Source organism: Physeter macrocephalus, chromosome 9 (assembly GCF_002837175.3).
Source record: "Physeter macrocephalus isolate SW-GA chromosome 9, ASM283717v5, whole genome shotgun sequence".
NCBI lineage: Eukaryota > Metazoa > Chordata > Mammalia > Artiodactyla > Physeteridae > Physeter > Physeter macrocephalus.
Window position 1 is genome coordinate 5,469,706 of NC_041222.1, and position 18,233 is coordinate 5,487,938.

The 18,233-nt window shown below is 46.8% G+C and overlaps 1 protein-coding gene across 1 annotated transcript in view; it reads left to right on the plus strand.

The window, feature by feature from the left end:
• The window catches only part of CDK5RAP2 (CDK5 regulatory subunit associated protein 2), a 197,073-nt gene that overhangs the window by 72,480 nt on the left and 106,360 nt on the right, over window positions 1-18,233 (plus strand). The window contains exon 12 of the mRNA XM_028493591.2: window positions 337-555. Within this exon, the coding sequence (XP_028349392.1) occupies window positions 337-555 (219 nt within the window). The remainder of the gene's footprint in view (window positions 1-336; window positions 556-18,233) is intronic.

Below are 18,233 nucleotides of genomic sequence, written 5' to 3' on the forward strand. Positions count from 1 at the left end.
CTCAGCGGCCGTGGCTCACGGGCCCAGCCGCTCCGCGGCATGTGGGATCCTCCCGGACCAGGGCACGAACCCGTGTCCCCTGCCTCGGCAGGCGGACTCTCAACCACTGCGCCACCAGGGAAGCCCTACCCTGTGTTATTTCAAAACTTTCATATTATTTGTGCTGTGGGTCCTGAATGTTATGTTAATCTCCACCCCCCACCCCTCCTCCCGCCCCCCCGCTGCCCCACCAGAAAAAAACAAAACAAAACTGGTGAACAAGGAGCACCGATTTCTTGGTTTGTTTACTGAGTTGTGAAAATCAGCCCAGCTCCCCTTCCCCTCCTCTTCTTCTAGGGGTCTGAAGATTACGAGGCTGCTCTGTTAGAAAAGGCAGCCCTTTTGGCTGAGCTGCGCTCAGAAAACCTCACCAAGAGCACAGAGAACCACAAACTGCGTAGGAGCATTAAGAGAGTCACCCGGGAGCTGAGCGACCTGCAGCAGGAGAGGGAGAGACTGGAGAAGGAGCTGGGGGCAGCCCACCGAGAGAGGAGCAAGGGAGACCGCATCACCCACGTGAGTGCCGCTCGGCCCTCGAGATAGTGGGCAGGGCGCGTGTGCCGGCCGGGGCTCTTTGGCTGTTTTAGGGAGACAGATATTCATCGCCGAAAACTTAGAAAAACCAGAAGAATATAAAATATTTCAGTCACCATCTCATCACCTAGAAATGACCAGTCTTAGCTATTTGATGTTCTAGTTCTTTTATTCTCTCTCTCTCAGTTTCTGTCACACACACGTGTGCACATCATTGGTGTCAAGCTGCAAATGCATTTTTGTATTCTGTTTTGTTTTTTTTTAATTCAATGTTCTCCCTTTGGTGTGGGGCCGTCATGAGTGTTCTTCAAAAACGTGTTTTTTTGTGTGTGAACATAATGGTTCATCACTTGAATGTGCTACAGTTTATTTAACTAGTCCTTACTGTAGGGTGTTTAGTTCATTTTATATATATATATATATATATATGCCTTATAACAAATGCTGCGGCAAACACCCTTGTACATAAATATTTATCCACAGATTATTTCCTGATAGAGGTATAATTACTGGGTCAAAGAGTATGCATATTTTAAAGACTATTTTATAGATACACTCAAATTGTTCTCCAGAAAGATTATACCACGTTTCCCTAGGTGAGAGTGATCTTTTTTTTAAGACCACTCTATTTAGCATTGGATGTTAGTATTTAAGAAATTCTCTCTGAATTTGGTAGACAAAAAAGTTTATCTTTTACAGTTTCTGTAAATGTAAGTATTCAGCATCCCGAGAGTCACATCCAGATCCGCAGCCTCGGGGCAGTCGGGTAGCATAGGGACTGAGTCTGACTGATCGTTGACACTCAGGTTAAACGAATTCCCTGCACGGGAGCCGGGGGCAGGCAGAGTCACTGGAGTAGAGAGCTCGAAGGAGAGCCCGCAGGTACCAGAGGTTAGTTCTCTGGTGGCTGCTGTTGGCAGGGACGGGACGTCAAGACCACAGTTTGAAATCCTAAGGCTGGCACTGACAAGAGGATTGAAATATAAATGTTTGTCTATTTTAACAGAAATTTTAATGAACATCAAGAGAGCAATAATGGAAACTTAGGAAAATAAGAAAATGTCGCCTATAATTCCACCACCCTCATAAAGTAACTCTGTTTTTCAGTATCACCCTTTAGTCCTGATGCATTTGGGGCCCCAGTCCAATCAGAGGCTAAATACTGTTGTGTGTTCTTTGATCAATTTCTCTCTCATGGCCATCTCCCCGTGTTGTGTAGGCTTCAGAGCAGTCATGCTGAATGATGCATACGCTTTATTGAATAGATTTCACATGATTTACTTAGTAATTTCCTGCTCTCTTGGACATTTTGGCTGTTTAAGTAATGCCACAATGAACATCTTTGGGCATAAAGGCATTTTTTTTTTACTTGAAATCCCAAGGATAGATTCTGAGGATTATACTAGTTAATCATGCTGCCAAATTATTTGTCCAAAGGGCTCGCCCAGTTTATGATGCCACCAGCAGTATTGGTGTATACCAGTTTATTGCATGTTATTAAAAGACCTGTCTCATATTTATTCAGTGCTACTGAACACCAAATGTATCTAGTTGAGACGCTGATGGAAGTACATGGCATGAGCCCTGAATGTTTTATTTTTTTCCTTAAGGGAGGTGAAAATGTTATATTTTGTGACAAATTGCAAAGCAGTGTAAAACCCAGAGCTAATTCATGCATCTTACGGAGTCAGTGCGAAAGATCCTTGTGGGACAGAGTAGTCAGGGAAGCCTTCTGGAGGAGATGACACTTCAGTTGAGTGAGCAGCGTGAGGTCTGAGTCGTGTGCCTCTGTGGCTGAGGGAAAGAAAAGACTGGCCAGAGTGTCCTTCTATAGATAGAGGTCAGTTTTCATAACCAATTCTTAGATCCTTCACTGTTGGATAACATTTTTTTTTTTCAGTTTAGTTTGTCCCCTCCATCCCCCTGTATCATATAAAAATGTTTATTCAATAGAAATTGGATTCGGGAGATACACACACACACACACACACACACACACACACACACACACACACCTAGGTGTATAAAATACGTAATTGTTTCTTTACATTATAACTTACACTTGAAATGGCTATATAACATTACATCAAGTGGATACGCTGTAATTTATTTACCAATCCCTCTATTATCAGACAATGTTGGTTCCATAATTCACTTATTCATGAAAACCCTAGTGCTTCTAAAAGAATTTTGGACTGCCGTTGATAAGAATATTTATTCCTAAGTAACATGCATACGTCTTCATAAGGAAGCAAGGAATGCTTGACAAGGAATGGAAGGGGCGTGTGGCAGTGAGAGGAAGAGACTGGAGTGAAGTATCCTATGGGTGGGAGGTTTTTTTTGCCGGGGACAGAAACGCAGCTTTAAGTAACTTAGGCAGAAAGGGGAATGCACTGCCTTGGGTAACTAAACGGCTGGAAGGACAGGGGTGACAGGAACTCTGCCGGGACCGAGTCTGTGTCTCTCTGAGAGCTGGCTTCTCTTTCTTGCGTCCTCTTACTCCAGCTCCAAGTGGTCGGACCCACCATTGCCAGCCCTGCTGGCATCACAGCTCCCCAGTTTAGTACATGAGATGGAGGACTCTCACACCCCACTACCCCTGTTGTCCTCTTGTCGGGAGGGCCAGACAGGTGAGGTCTCGAGAGGCCCAGCTTGCATCACATGCCCATTCTTTGTCAGAAGTGGGTGTGTGTGTGGTTGTGCGTGCATGTGCGTGTGTGTGTGTGTGAGCTCGTGTATCATCACTGGCAGCTTCCCCTAGAACCACATGTTCGGAGGGAGTGAGCAGTTATCCAGAGAAGGCGCGGCTTTGTTTCAGGGCAGTGGGCACCAAAATAGCAGCTGTGCCTCTGGATGCTCACCTCAGGTGAGCGTGCCTGTGACTCAGGGCTTCCTACTGTCTCATCACGGCTGCTTTTCTACTTTGAGTCATGCATGTTTCTGACAAGACCATCTGGCTGTGGTTTCTTTCTTTTTGAGCATGTATTGCATCACAACGGTATCTCTGCTTAACTTCTGGTTTTATCCTAAGAATTTGACTGTGTCCATCTCGTGAGCATGCTTTGCACCCGATCTTGGGGGCACTGGCCTGTTCAGCGTCTGGGGAAACCTGCTGGGGGTGACTTTGCCTTATGGTGCCAGGACACATGCAGAGGTAGAGTGTAACTCACCAGCCTTGCATGGCTTATCAGCTGGTTCTGTTAACTAGGCTCTTTAATTAACTAGAGCCTCCCACTCACCAGCTGCTATTGCTGTTGCTTTTGGATTGTAACAAACAAAACCCCAGGCCTTTTGGTGGCCTCTGTGTCTGGCTTGGCAATGGAAAGGACTCCATTCATGCAGTCAGCCACGTTGAACGCTTTGTGCAGGCCCTCAGCTCTGCCTGGGGACAGTTCCAGGACGGAGATAGAAACAGAGTAACCACGGGAGCACAGAGCAGGCTCCCTGGGAAAGTAACTTTCGAACTGGTTCTGAAGTTTGAGTTTCAGGTTACGAGCTTGGCAAGGGAGAGGAGAGTTTCGTATAGGAGGTGAAGGTACACAGATGTGAGAGAGTATGGTGTTTGGGGGAAGAAGAGTTTGGGGCTGTAGTGAAGGGTGGCTTTAACCTAGAGAGAGGTTGAATTGTAGAGGGCCTTGGACACAGAGTTTGGGAGTGTGGACTTGACCTACAGGCAGTGGGGCCCCTGTCGAGGGGGAGTTAAGCAGAGGGTTGTTAGGATCAGATTTGCAGTTTAGAGAGACTTGTCTGAGGAGGTCTGGAGAATGGGTTGGCTGCGGAGAGCCTGGAGACAAGATGAGAAAGGGCACGTGACGTGTGTCAGGCGCCGGGAGGTCGGGGATAGAGGGGAAAGAGAAAGAACCTGCTCCTCTGTAATGGAGCCGCTCAGGTGTGGCTTCTGGGCTGTCTGGGTGCATACTAAAGCTCCCCTCCAGGACTCGTGAATACCCAGCATTTACTCAAACTTCACTGCATCCCACAGGTAGGGCTGGAAAACACCGGTAGGAAAATGTGTTCCAGACACTGGTCTTTTTCTCAGTCCACATTCAGCTCAATCCTCAACACCCTCTGTTAATGAAAACTGCTGTTACAGAGCGATAGAAAGGAGGAAGCAGATATGATTTCTTAGGTGTATTCTTCTTCAGTGTACTTTACAGTTAGTACAAGGACTGCCTGTCTTTCCCTTGGTGCTCACAACCCTGTGATTGGGCATACAAAAGGTTTTTCCCATTTTACAGATTAATCAGAGCCTCAGAATTTTTTTTTTCTTTAATAAATTTATTTATTTATTTGTTTTTCGTTGCGTTGGGTCTTCGTTGCTGCGTGCGGGCTTTCTCTAGTTGCGGTGAGCCGGGGCTACTCTGCGTTGTGGTGAACAGGCTTCTCGTTGCGGCGGCTTCTCTTGTGGAGCACGGGCTCTAGGCGCGCGGGCTTCAGTAGTTGCGGCACGTGGGCTCAGTAGTTGTGGCTCGCGGGCTCTCGAGCGCAGGCTTAGTAGTTGTGGCGCGTGGGCTTAGTTGCTCCGCGACATGTGGGCTCTTCCCTGACCAGGGCTCGAACCCATGTCCCCGGCACTGGCAGGCGGATTCTTAACCACTGCGCCACCAGGGAAGCCCCAGAGCCTCAGAATTTAAATGGCTTGATCATGGTCACATAGAAAGTGATAAATATGTGACATGGATCCAAGTCTGTGGACTCTTAATTTCAGGACTTTGCCTAAGATACCATGCTGAGGTTATGCCAAACAATATTTATGTTAAGAATACTGTGCTTTTAGCAAAAAGGAAGATTGATACAATTTCAACATTTCAGCGGACTACAGTAATCCATTTTCAAGACCACCCAACTTGAAGTATTTTGGTTATTTGAAGCTTTCAGACTTTTAATTTCTTTCTTTCTGTGTTTCAAAAACATTTTCAGAGGTTTATGGAAAGTCATAAAATTAAATGAGATTAAAGGCATTAGGGTCACGGAACAATAAGGGTGACCAGTGAAATGGAGGCAGGTGAGTGAGGAGAAGTGCCACTTGTGAGAGCCGTCACAGCGCTGAAGAGGGGGACTTAAAGTCCAGCTGGGGCTCCTGGAAGTGAAAGTGAAAAGGGAAATTCAGTTACAGGGTCTCCGGTGTCTGTAAGAAGAACACGTTAAGATAAAGGGGCAGCTTTTGCTGGCACTGAGGCCTGAGGGAAGTATTGCCTCTGGTGGGTTTTTATAAAGAGTTCTCTGAGCAGTATACAGACTCTTCGACCCATTCGGTAGAAGCAGTTTTGCACAGGGCCAGGTCAATGTCACCCAAGTCGGTTAAGCTTGGAAGTATTAAGGTTTTCAGTCCCCAGGACTCTGTCTAGCTGTTTCCCATTATTCTCGTTTCTTGGACAAGAATTTCAAAATAAGTGGGAAATACTGCAGCCCTGTTGAGAGATGATCCCCAACTCAGAGCCTTTGTGGTGGTCCCCTGTCAAGCAGTATGGGCTTTTGTAGCATTCCCTGAATTCTTTCTGATGGCAAGCCAGCCTCTCGGATGTGATCAAACCATCCTTTGCTCATGCCAAAAACATGTATTGCCGTCTCACTGTGCCTGCTCTTAAGCATTTTGGAGGGAGACAATGCCTGTCTGAAAATGCCGCTTGGATCCGAGGCATCTGAATTCACTGTGTCTGATGGTGCGTGAACACTGAGACGTTTGGCTGCGAGAGTCAGTTCACTGTTTGTTTGTTTGTTTGTTTGAATCGCCTGTGATTGCAGTGACCTAGTAGTGCCAGGCAACTCAGCATGTGCGGTAATTTGCAGTTTGCTCATTTGTTTATTCAAGGGACATTTATTAAGCACTTGCAGTGGTGCAGGCACTGTTGGTAGGCTCGGGTGAATCCAAGCTTTGGCTTCTACCTCAGAGTGTTTTACGAAAAGAAAGGTCAAAAAGTCAGGGTCTGGGCTTCCCTGGTGGCACAGTGGTTGAGAGTCTGCCTGCCGATGCAGGGGACACGGGTTCGTGCCCCGGTCCGGGAAGATCCCACATGCCGCGGAGCGGCTGGGCCCGTGAGCCATGGCCGCTGAGCCTGCGCGTCCGGAGCCTGTGCTCCGCAACGGGAGAGGCCACAACAGTGAGAGGCCCGCGTACCACAAAAAAAAAAAAAAAAAAAAAAAAAAAGTGAGGGTCTCAAGGATAGATTTCCTTTATTGTGTTATACCTCCTTGCCACCAGAGGGACCCACGTCCCATCAAAGAAATTCAGGAGGCCTTGGCAAAAAACAAACAAAAACCCCCGGTATTCCCAAGTCGGTGTCCTAACTGTGATGTTTAAAATGTTCTAGCTTCTGTGGTCTAACAGGAATGCTGCTTGGATTCTCACATCCTTGCCCTCACATCTCTGGCTTTGATACCTTGTTTGGCTCCAGAGACTCAAGGCAGTCGGTTAAGCTTGGAAGTATTAAGGTTTTCAGTCCCCAGGACTCTGTCTAGCTGTTTCCCATTATTCTCGTTTCTTGGACAAGAATTTCAAAATAAGTGGGAAATACTGCAGCCCTGTTGAGAGATGATCCCCAACTCAGAGCCTTTGTGGTGGTCCCCTGTCAAGCAGTATGGGCTTTTGTAGCATTCCCTGAATTCTTTCTGATGGCAAGCCAGCCTCTCGGATGTGATCAAACCATCCTTTGCTCATGCCAAAAACATGTATTGCCGTCTCACTGTGCCTGCTCTTAAGCATTTTGGAGGGAGACAATGCCTGTCTGAAAATGCCGCTTGGATCCGAGGCATCTGAATTCACTGTGTCTGATGGTGCGTGAACACTGAGACGTTTGGCTGCGAGAGTCAGTTCACTGTTTGTTTGTTTGTTTGTTTGAATCGCCTGTGATTGCAGTGACCTAGTAGTGCCAGGCAACTCAGCATGTGCGGTAATTTGCAGTTTGCTCATTTGTTTATTCAAGGGACATTTATTAAGCACTTGCAGTGGTGCAGGCACTGTTGGTAGGCTCGGGTGAATCCAAGCTTTGGCTTCTACCTCAGAGTGTTTTACGAAAAGAAAGGTCAAAAAGTCAGGGTCTGGGCTTCCCTGGTGGCACAGTGGTTGAGAGTCTGCCTGCCGATGCAGGGGACACGGGTTCGTGCCCCGGTCCGGGAAGATCCCACATGCCGCGGAGCGGCTGGGCCCGTGAGCCGTGGCCGAAAAAAGGAATAATGGGGTGAGAGCCAGATTAGAGATGTCGGGAAAGTGAGTGAGAAGATAGAAGGGAGATGGTTCTGGGAAGGAAGAGACAGGGCAGAGGCTGGAACGTAGGGTCTGGGAAGGTGTGCGCGTTAGTTTTAATGAGAACTAGTTGGACATGTTTAAATAAGAATGGGAACGATTCAATTGGGAGGGAAAGACTGAATTCAAGACAGAGTAAGTCTGAATCCCATCCTCCACTCTCGCCGCTTAGGCCTCTCAGATCACCTTAGAGAAGAGCTTTCCAGCTCGAATAGAAGGATAGCTAGAGCTGTAGGTAACGTGGTATGTTTGGTAGAAGTAGACAGAGGGTTCTAGTTTGATGTTTTTATTTTTATGGAAAATAGGAAATAAGGTTATTTCCTGAGAGTGAGGAAAGTAGTTCTGTGACTGTGTGTGTGTGTGTGTGTGTGTGTGTGTGTGTGTGTGTGTGTAGGGTGATAGAGGTCTCTGGTTCAGGCGTTCTGTGTGCTGCTCGGGGTGGGTGCAGGTGGGAGAGGAACAAGTCATAGTCTTTTTCTTCTCCTTTATAAGCACCGTTTATTAGACATTGGTTTAGCCTGTTCCCCAGACTGTCTCATGATGCTCTCATCTGTTACGAGACCTGTCACCCACTACTCTGACAAGTGTGTGCTTCAGTACCTGGGCCCTTCGCTCTGTGGGGGTGCTTTTGCTGGCTACAGCCCAAAGATCTAATTAAAGTTGTACCCGTCACCCAGCTGGCTAATCCTGTGTGCTTTGACAGGAGCGGGTTTAATTTCAGGGTGGCTCAGCCTGAACCCCTCCGGTTCTCACGTGTGTTTATTGACGGATAGCTCCAGATGAGGTTGCGAGAGCATTCAGGACATCTTTTGGTGAACCGTCATCAAAACCTGGCATTTGGAGACAGTGTCTGTAGGCTGTAGGCTAGTTGGTTTAGGGCTAGGACCACAGACCTGAGGTAGTGTGATTTTTACCAAGGGTCAGAGCTCCCCCCGCCCTTTTTCTTAAGGTCAGGTGTAAAGATTTTGAGTCGGTATCCTTGTAGAATGTGCAGTTTAAATGACCTGCGTGGGAGAAGTTTTGTCTTTGCAAATTCCAGTTTCTCATAAGAGAGGTGCAGTGCAGAGCCTTGGGAGTCAGACCGGATTTGAATCCCGGTTCCATCGCTTGCTAGCTATGGGGCTGGGAACCAGCTCCTTTGCCTCTGCAGACTGTGGTGTCCATTTCTTGTCAGAAAAACAGACATCAGTTGTGAGGATTCTATGAGGTAAGGTATAACACTTAGCGTTACACCTGGCGCATCGTAAATGATCAGTAAATAGTAGCTGTTTTGTTGATGGTGATGACGTCACTGCCTTGGCTGCTAGAAACTTAGCAATTTAGCGGTTATGTTTGGGACAGGGGAAAACAGTGCCGGACTTGGGTTGGAATCTCAGCGTCAGCAGGTGCTTAAATCTGAGCTTCCAAGCCAGTTACTTAATTTTTCTAAACTAATGTTTACTCCCCTAAAATGGGGTTGATGATATCTAATTTAGGATTAAATAAATGGATAATAAAATTTAACGCAGGAGTAAATGCCTACTGTGGTTCCTGGCTCACAGAGGGCGATGCTTATTACATTAGATTCCTTCTTTTCCTTCCTCTTTTCCTGCTTTTAATGGTGTGGCAGGTGCTGTCTCAAGACTTGGGGTGACACAGTCCAGCCCACTAGACTCTCTAACAGGCCCTGCTGACTAATAAATGTGTTCTGCCTTTTCACCAGTCCAGGCAACAAAGCTGTAAATTTCTTCGTTGATCAGCACTCACCTCTCCTCTGAAGAAAGTGCTTGTCTGTTCCTTTTCAACTGATTAATCCCTCTAGGAAGGGCGTCAGAACCCTTTTCGAGTGACAGGCCCTGGGGTGTGAGTGGCTTCTGCGTGGGCCTGCTGGGGAGGCTGGTTTAGAAGGCTGTTGCCATCACTTTTCACAGGGAATTGCTATCGTCTCTCTGGGGTGCAAATAGAGAGGCTTTCCCTTATCTCTGGTTCTTCCTTGATAATTTCTGTGCTAGGCTCTGTCCTGGGCACTGAGAGTGCCCAGGACTGAATCAAGTCAGACAGTCTCTGAATTAATCTAGTAGAGAAATATAATAGAAACGCAGACAAGAGCTAATTAAAGTCTAGCATGATGAGTGCTGATAGACGGATGGCCCAAGTGCTTTGGGAGCACAGAGAATGCAGCTGTGCTGAGAGAGGTGCCGGGGAGGGGGAGGGAGGCTTCACAGAAGAGGTGGGTTTGAGCTGAGACCTGAAGGATAAGTAGCAGTTTGCCTGGGGGTGAGGGGGAAAGGGGCCGGAAATGCATTCCTGGTAGAGGGAAGGCCTGTGCAAAGGCTGAGGCATGAATGAGCCTGGCACAGGGGGAGCGGGGAGGGGCTGGAGGAGAGGGCAGGTGTGTTCTGCTGCATCGTTCAGGTGGGGGTTTAGAGACGTGTGGTGCCTCACCTGGTGCCTGACAGCTGGGCCTCGGCCCCTGCACAGCTTGAGCTTCACCACCTTTGTCTGTTCGTTCTTCCCCAGCTTCCTGGTGGAGCCTACACGGAGCTCCCTGCTCAGAACTGCACTGCTCGCAGCCAGTACCACGCACGCTTGTTGGTCTCTGTGGCAAGGACTGTCTCATTTCAGTGGTTTCTGTTTATTTATTTTTTGAGCATATGAATTCTTTGTTCAAATGAACTCTTCTGGAGAGAAAACATAGAAAAGTGGAGCTGCTCAGGGTGGGGTGGGGTGAGGTAGGAGGCCTGGGAGGCCCTCTCTCCCCACCTCGTCCCGCTCCTGCCTCAGCCCTCAGCAGCCACGAGGCTCCATAGAGCGTGGCTGCAACGCCAGTATCTCCTACTAATTCTGGAGATTCTTACATCACTGAGTTCCTGTACCTCATTAAGATTTTGCAGAAGTTTCCTTTGTATATTTAAAGGTAACCGCTGAGCACTTTGACAAGCTTTCTCACAGTGAAACCTGATAAGATGGAAATTTGATGGATGAGAACCTTCTCATTCTCCATCTGGCTAGAGATAAAACAAACCAGCTGCCTGGAGAAGGAAGTGTGAGGGCCTGGCTTTTCATTTCTAACGTGATTCTAAGATTACAGGGGCATTTTATTTTTCATACAGCCCACTTAAAAAAAAAACAACAAAAAAAAACGGCCCAAGAGAGCTCTGATATGCAAAGGCAACGCTCAGCTCAGTGTTGGCCCAGAGTGTGCCTGGGAATCTTCAAGGAATACGGCCCATTTGGGTGGAAATTGAGGCAGCTCAGTTCATGGCATCATGCAGACTTGCTGGGGCCACTCTCACTTTAAAGCAGGATGGTGGTCTGGTGTAGGATAGGGGTCTTCAAACTTTTTCCCCTTGTCTCTTTGTTCAGAAGCAAATAAACAAATGTACGTAAGGGAGCTCTGCAGATTCCTGCATTAAAACCAAATATAAATTTCCATGCTTTTCCCCAGCCAACCGACTCAGTTTCTGGAGGAAGGCCCGGGAACATGTAGTTAGATGGTGCTGATAGCCGGCCAGGCTTGGGCATTGCTAATGCGAGGGCTTCGCAAGTTCGGTTTGAAAAACCACCAGTTTAGTAAAAAGAACACAGATAGACCTGGTTTTAAATCCTGATTCCACCACTTTTTACTTCGGTTAAGTTGCTTGAGCTCCTCTGAACTGCAGTCTCCTGATTGGTACAATGGGTGTAATCAGGACCTCTACTTCGTAGGGCTGCTGTGAGAGGTGGGTGAGGTGTGATGGATGTCAAGTGCCCAGCACTCTCTGAAATGCTGTAGAGGTTTATAGAAAAAGGTGGTGGGTAGCATTTTGGGAGGATGATTGCGGAGGTCCAGCGTAATCGGGGAGGGCTTTGTTCGAAGGGGTGGCCCTTGGATTGGCCCTTGTAAGATAAGCGTGCTGTCTCCAGGCAAAATTGGGGAGATTTTATTATTTTGCTTCCAGATGGAGGGGACGGGGTGGAGGCAGGTGGGGGCCTGGAGTGCTGATGGAGCAGTTGGGTGAGATAAGGCTAGATAGAAGGTAAGCTGGAGCTGCTGGAGGGAGCCCACCGGAGGGAGCCCAGAGTGACTGCTTGTTAGGTAGCTTCGTCCTGCAGTTAACTCAGAGTCTCTGAAGGGTTCTGGGCAGAGATGTAATGATCAAAGGAATGCATGTGGTTTGGTGGGTGAACGCAGAGTCAGGAGAGCACTTAGACAGCGGTTGCCGTTGACCAGATGCGAGCCACGTGCTGAAGAAGGCGGTGCGGTGGGCTGGAGGGAGGGAGGGGATACTTCTCTCTCTGCCCTCAGTGCTTCAGCTTTGCCCATCCTCCCTTCTAATGCCTCCTCCAGGGAGGAGGAGGGGCTGATCTGGTTAATCAGAGTCCAGGATATCATCGGGCTGTCCTTGCTCATGGGTTACTACTGTACCTTAAGAACCCAGCTTCTGGATTCTTCTGCTTTCCTGCTGCAGACCTAGCCGGGCTTGGCCCTTGCTGGGCAGGCTGACGTCCTCATTTCCTCAGTCGTCTTCTTTTTCCACTTCTGCCTCTACTTGGGTAAGAGGACTCGGATGGCTCCCTTAAGCTGCATATCCCCTCCCTGTTCCCCCCGCCCCTGCCCCCACCCCGAAAAAGAAATAAACAGCCCTCAATTTTATTAGAAAGCTCTCCTTTGGATATGAGATTGTCCAGACTTGTACTTTGCTTTTCAGTCTGCGATTGCTTCTTATGTTCAGTGCCTCTGAGAACTCTGGGGGTGTGGGGAAGGCAGTAGGAGTGGATGGCAGGGCAGGACTTGGCACTCGTGGCCATGTAGAAGCATCAGAGCCTCCCTCTTCATCTCTCACGGGCTCTGTGCGGAGGATGCGCTGGACCTGCGGGCCTCGGTCTCCTGTTGGATGAGGAGGTGTGTGTGAGAGGTAGGGGGAAGAGCTGAGCCTTGGATGGCGATGCTGTGCCCAGACGAGGACGCGTGGGAGGAGAGGTCATTCTGGAGCGGGGGTTGGGGGCTGTAGGGAGAGGCGGAGGTGACACAGTATTGTCTCCTGGGCACCTGCTTCTGTGCCGGGCCCCCATCTCTCAGTCAACCCTCCAAGGATGCTAGGAATCTATATTAGTATCTCCATTTACTGGAAAGGAAACAAAGATTTAAGTTATCTATCTCTGGCTGCACAGCTAGTTAGCAGTAGAGCCAGGATTCAAGGCTAGGTCTGCCTGTCTTCACAGCCCAGAAATATTGAAGGAGGTTTGGGGAAACCACCCAAGTTTATCAATTTTCATTTCTGATTGTTTTGCTCAGGCGAGACATGCCGTTTCCATACCTCCCCTAAACATTTATGATAACTCTGCTGGTGCCGAGCCCACGAGCCCATCAGCTGTCTCTGTGTTGCCATGGCAGCCACTCCTCCTCAAGGCCACCTTGGTACACATTTCCCCCCTCCCTGCAGTGGTCCTTTGACTTCAAGCCTTCTCTGACTGCTCTTCATGTGAGGTCCAGGATCCTTGGTCCTGCCTCGTTCATTAGCTGGTTTTTTCCATCCATCCCGAGTCCTTGAGAAACTGTAAAGTTAGCTCCGGTGAGTGGATTATTGACCAGTGGAAGTCCGTGTCGCAGGGTGGTTTTATACTTTCTTTGGTTTTACCAGTAGTGCAGCTGAGTGGGACGAGCACAGAACGTGAGGTCAAACTGACTTGGGTTTGAATTTCAGCACCAGAGCTTTCTTGTTATAATGCTTTGTGAAAGTCTTTCAGTCTCTACAAGCCCTAGGTTCCTCTCTGCAAACACAGGACTAATAATACTTACCGTGTAGGCAGTTTTAAGGGTTAGAGATGTTTTATGTAAAAATGCCTTGGCCTTGGTAAATAGTAATTCTGTTACTAAGCTTATAATGAGAGAAACAGTTTGTACCCTTTGGTGTCCTGACTTTCCTTGAACTCCTGATTTATGCTGAGAGCGCTCTACCCCCCAAAATGTACACATGAACAAATTTCCATGGACTCCCAGGGACCTGTTCAGTGGCCCTCAGGTTAAGAACCCCCCAATCTGGAGGAATGACAAAACTATACGTCCTTGGTGGGATCCTGGAACACGTATGTTGTTTTCATGCTGTCAGCTCTATTAGGTTGAGGTTGAGCTGGGGGAGAAAAGCAACACCATAGTGGCTTTTATCACGTAAAACATGTTAAGAAGTTGTTAACCTAGGTTGCCGAATTAAAAAAAAAAAAAAAAAAAAGAACTGGAGAATGGAATAAATGATTTTGCCGAACACACGCACACACACAAAAACTTGACCAGACCTCAAAATACGGGTCTGATAGGTGTTTTATAAAGGAGGGAACTGAATCTGGGAAATGATGTAAGTGGACCTGTAATTACTGTGCACATGAGCAGTGTATACTTTTTACTTAGCATAATACACACATATTTTAAAAAGTAGACAGGATCTTTCTAGGATGCCAGGTGAATTTATTGTGAATTTAAAGATGTACCAAAAAAAAAAAAAAAAAAAAAGATGTACCTAAATGGCTTAACAAAAGATTTCATTGTCCCTTTCTCAGCAGTTTTCAGGGGGAGGTTTGTTTAAAAGCAAGTGTCAGATGACCATTGAGTGGATTGGGATCATTGCATTAGTGGCTGATAACGAAGAAATCCAAACCCTTGTCACTGTGTGGAAGTGAACTGAGAGGCTTGGAATCAGACAGGTGCTGTCCCTTAGTGACTGTGGTTTGGGGAGAACTACCTTACCTATCTGGACCTGTTTCCTCATTCATAAAATGGGAGCAGTCCCATCTACCTCCTTCATTTATTCAGCATCCAACAGATATTTACTGGGTGCTGTTTTGGTTATCTATTGCTACATAACAAATTACCCCTGAACTTGGTGTCTCAAAACATTACCATTTTATTATATCTCATGATTTTGTGGCTTAAGGGTTTGGGCAGGGCTCAGCTGGGTGATTTTCTGCTCTCCATGGCCCAGGTCACTCATGGCGTTCAGCTGGTGGATGGGCTGGTCTGGAGGATCCATAACTCTTCACTCACATGTCTGCTGCCTTTTGGGGGGATGGCTGGAAAGCTGACACAGCTGGGATTGTCAGCTGGAGACCTGTGTGTGGCCTCTCCAGCGTGGCAGCATTAGGGTAGTCGTGCTTTTTGGATGGTGACTCGGCTCCAAGAGACACGCATTGGAGGCTGCCAGTTTCTTAAAGCCTGGACCCAGAAACTGGCTTAGGGTCACTTCTGCCATATTCTTTCTATTGGTCATGGTAGTCACCGCACTGCCCAGACTTAATAGGAGGGGACACAGACGCCACACCTTTCAATGGGAAGGTCAAAGAATTTATGGCTATCTTAAATCTGCCATGAGTGCCTGCTGTGTGCCAGGTACCATTCTAGGTGCTGGAGATAGAACAGTAAACAAAATACACAAAAATCCCTGCTTTCATGGAGATTCCATCCTGGTAGGGGAGACTACAACCAAAACGTACACATAATTAAACACCGTATTAGCAGATGCTGTGAGGAAGAATCATGAAGGGAAGGGATATGGGGAGTGAGGTTGCGGTGGGGCTCGTGGTGGTTATTTTAGGTGGGACGGGCTTGGGAAGACTGGACTGAGAAGGTGACATTTGAGCTCAGACTTGATGGAAGTGAGGGAGCAGCCTTGGGGAATTTTCCAGGCAGAGAGAGGAGCAAGTAGAAGAGCCTTGAGCTGGGAGTGTATGTGGTATGTAAGAGAGACGGCAAGAAAGCCGGGGTTGCCGGAGCGGAACACGTGAGGGGAGAGCCGCCGGAGGTCAGCGAGGTAGTGGGGGTCCAGGTGGAGTAAAGCCTTGCAGGCCACGTGGGTTGCGAAGGTTACGTGGGTTAATGGGATTTGACATACCACAGTTTTTCTTACCAGTGGAACCCAGGTGTGGGCGGTCCCGGGTGTGGGCGGTCCCGGGGCGGCCCCAGGCTACTGCCCACCAGCCGTGGCTGCTCCTCTGCGCTTGCGCCCGTCCTCGTTCGGACCGGGACAGCTCGCTAAGCGGTCAGGAAGGCAAAACGATCACGAAACGTTCATCATCTGCCTGTTCTCTGGTAGCATTAGTAAGACAGATGGACTTAGTCCTGGTGGCCTTTCTGATGTCGGGGGACTGTGAGAGAGTGTGCGAGCTTGTGTACGCTCACCGTGGGCGATTCTCGAGAGATCGGCTTTTCCTTAGAACCGTCCTCGAAGCTACTTTCATGAATGGCTAAAGACAGCTTGCACAAGGGGAAATCCAGATAGTCAGATATATCAAAGCTGATGGTGGGGGCCATCAGAGACATGCGCATTCAAACCCTTGTGAAGGACCATCTGATACCAATTAAATTAGCAAAGATTTAAGAAAATAGTGCTGGTGAGATTGTGGTGAAATAGGAAACTTAGGCTTTGTTGGTGGCGTTTCAGCCACTGTCTTTTGGGAAGAAAGTGAATTCTTTTGTGGAGAGACTCCTCGAACCATGCTTATTATTATTACTCTTTGGCCTAGTAATTCCACTCTTGGAGAGTTAGTGTAAGAAAACAAACCAGAGGTTAGAAAAAACCTGTTTTATGCACAGAGCTATTCTTTGCTCTGTTACCCGTAAGAGCAGACAGAGACAGTGGGGAAGTAGGCGAGGTAGGATCCTCTCATTAAAATGGATAGATAGGAGGATTGTGTGGTATCTTTCGCTCAGCATCACCCGGTGACCTCATCTCGCCTTTCTACTGGACTCAGAGGAGGAGAGCCAAGTTGTAAGCTCAGGCGCAGCAGCTCCGTGGACCTCCGTCTTTGGTACTTTTTAAAAAAAAAAAAAAAAATTATTTTCTGGACGTTATACTCTTAAACTTTTCTTTTTAACTTTTAAGATTTTTTCCTTTATGTGTCATCATTGTTTAATTGGTGTGTGCTCTTTGTAGCTCATGGTGTAATGGAATAAAGTAACGTTTTTGGGAAAAAATCCAAACCAGAGTTAAAATTGTATAAAAATTATGGCTGCAGATGGACAAGGGCTGACAGGAACGTCTGCAGTGGGAAAATGGCTTAATTTGTTGGCCCAACTGCATTTTGGGAGAATGTTTTTATTCTTTAGCTTTTGAATTCTGTTACTGTTGCCTTAGTATTATTTGTGTAATAAGATCTTCTTTCCTCCCTCTAGAATTGAATTTCTGCTTACATTTATAATTCGTGATAGGTTCTTGGCCGGTTGTTTTGGATTAAAGGCTTAGGACAATCTTATCATCATCTGTTTGCCCAAGAAAAGAAGTAACATTTAATTTTTGAAGTGGTTTCTGTCTTTTTAAAAAATGTTACTTTAAAAATGTTTACTTTTTCCCCCATTATGAACGTGGTCTATACTTAGTATAAAATATTTTAAAAATTGAGAAAAAATAATGGAAAAGATCATCCATAATCATGCGTTTTGGTAATTTCTTTCAGGTTTTTAATCATTGCTTTAAAAAAAAGTACTTATTAAAGAAAAACGCAAATGCACAGAAAAGGAGAGAGGATAGTACATTGACCCTCTGGTACTTGTCACCCAGCTCAGCACTCATAAACTCATAGCCAACCTTGTTTCATCTATACCCTCCTCCCAACTCCCTCTCTTTCAACACTCAGGTATTTTAAGCAATTCCCAGGCATATTTATATTATTTTGTTGGTTTTCCAGTATGTTAAAAAAATTTTTTTTCCACTTCAGAAAGATTAATAATTTCTTAATATTACCAACTAGCCAATTAATGTTTAGATTTCCCTGTCTTATTTAAAAGTCGTTGTAAACCGTTTGTTCAAATCATGATCTGGACGTTGTACTGATTGATAAGTCTCTTTTTAAAAAAGTTTTACTTTTGAAATAATTTTAGACATAGAGCAAAGATTCGAAATAATAAGAGTTCCCATGTATCCTTCGTCCCGCTTCCCCGACGTTCACGTTTCACATAACTATGGAACACTCAACAGAATCAGGAGATTAACACTGATACAATATTGTTATCTGCAGACTGTATTTGAATTTTGCCAGTTCTCCCATTAATGCTCCTTTTCTGGTCCAGGATCCACATTGCCTCTAGTTTTGTCTAATCTGGGACAGTTGCTCAAGTCATTGTCTTTTGCGACCTTGACTCCTTTGAAGAGTACTGATCAGTTATCTTGTTACTGTCCCTCAGTTTGGGCTTGTCTGATGTTTCTCTCATGATTAGATTGAGGTTATACATTTTTGGCAAGAATAGTATAGACGAGATTTGTCATATCTGGAGGTGCATAATGTCAATCCATCTTATTTCTGGTGCAGTTAGTGTTGGTCACCTGGTTAAGGTGGGGGTCTCCTGGGTTTCTCCACAGTAAAGTTACTATTCTCCATTTGTGATAAGTATTTTGGGGGGAAATACTTTGGCGGTACGCGGGCCTCTCACTGTTGTGGCCTCTCCCATTGCGGAGCACAGGCTCCGGAC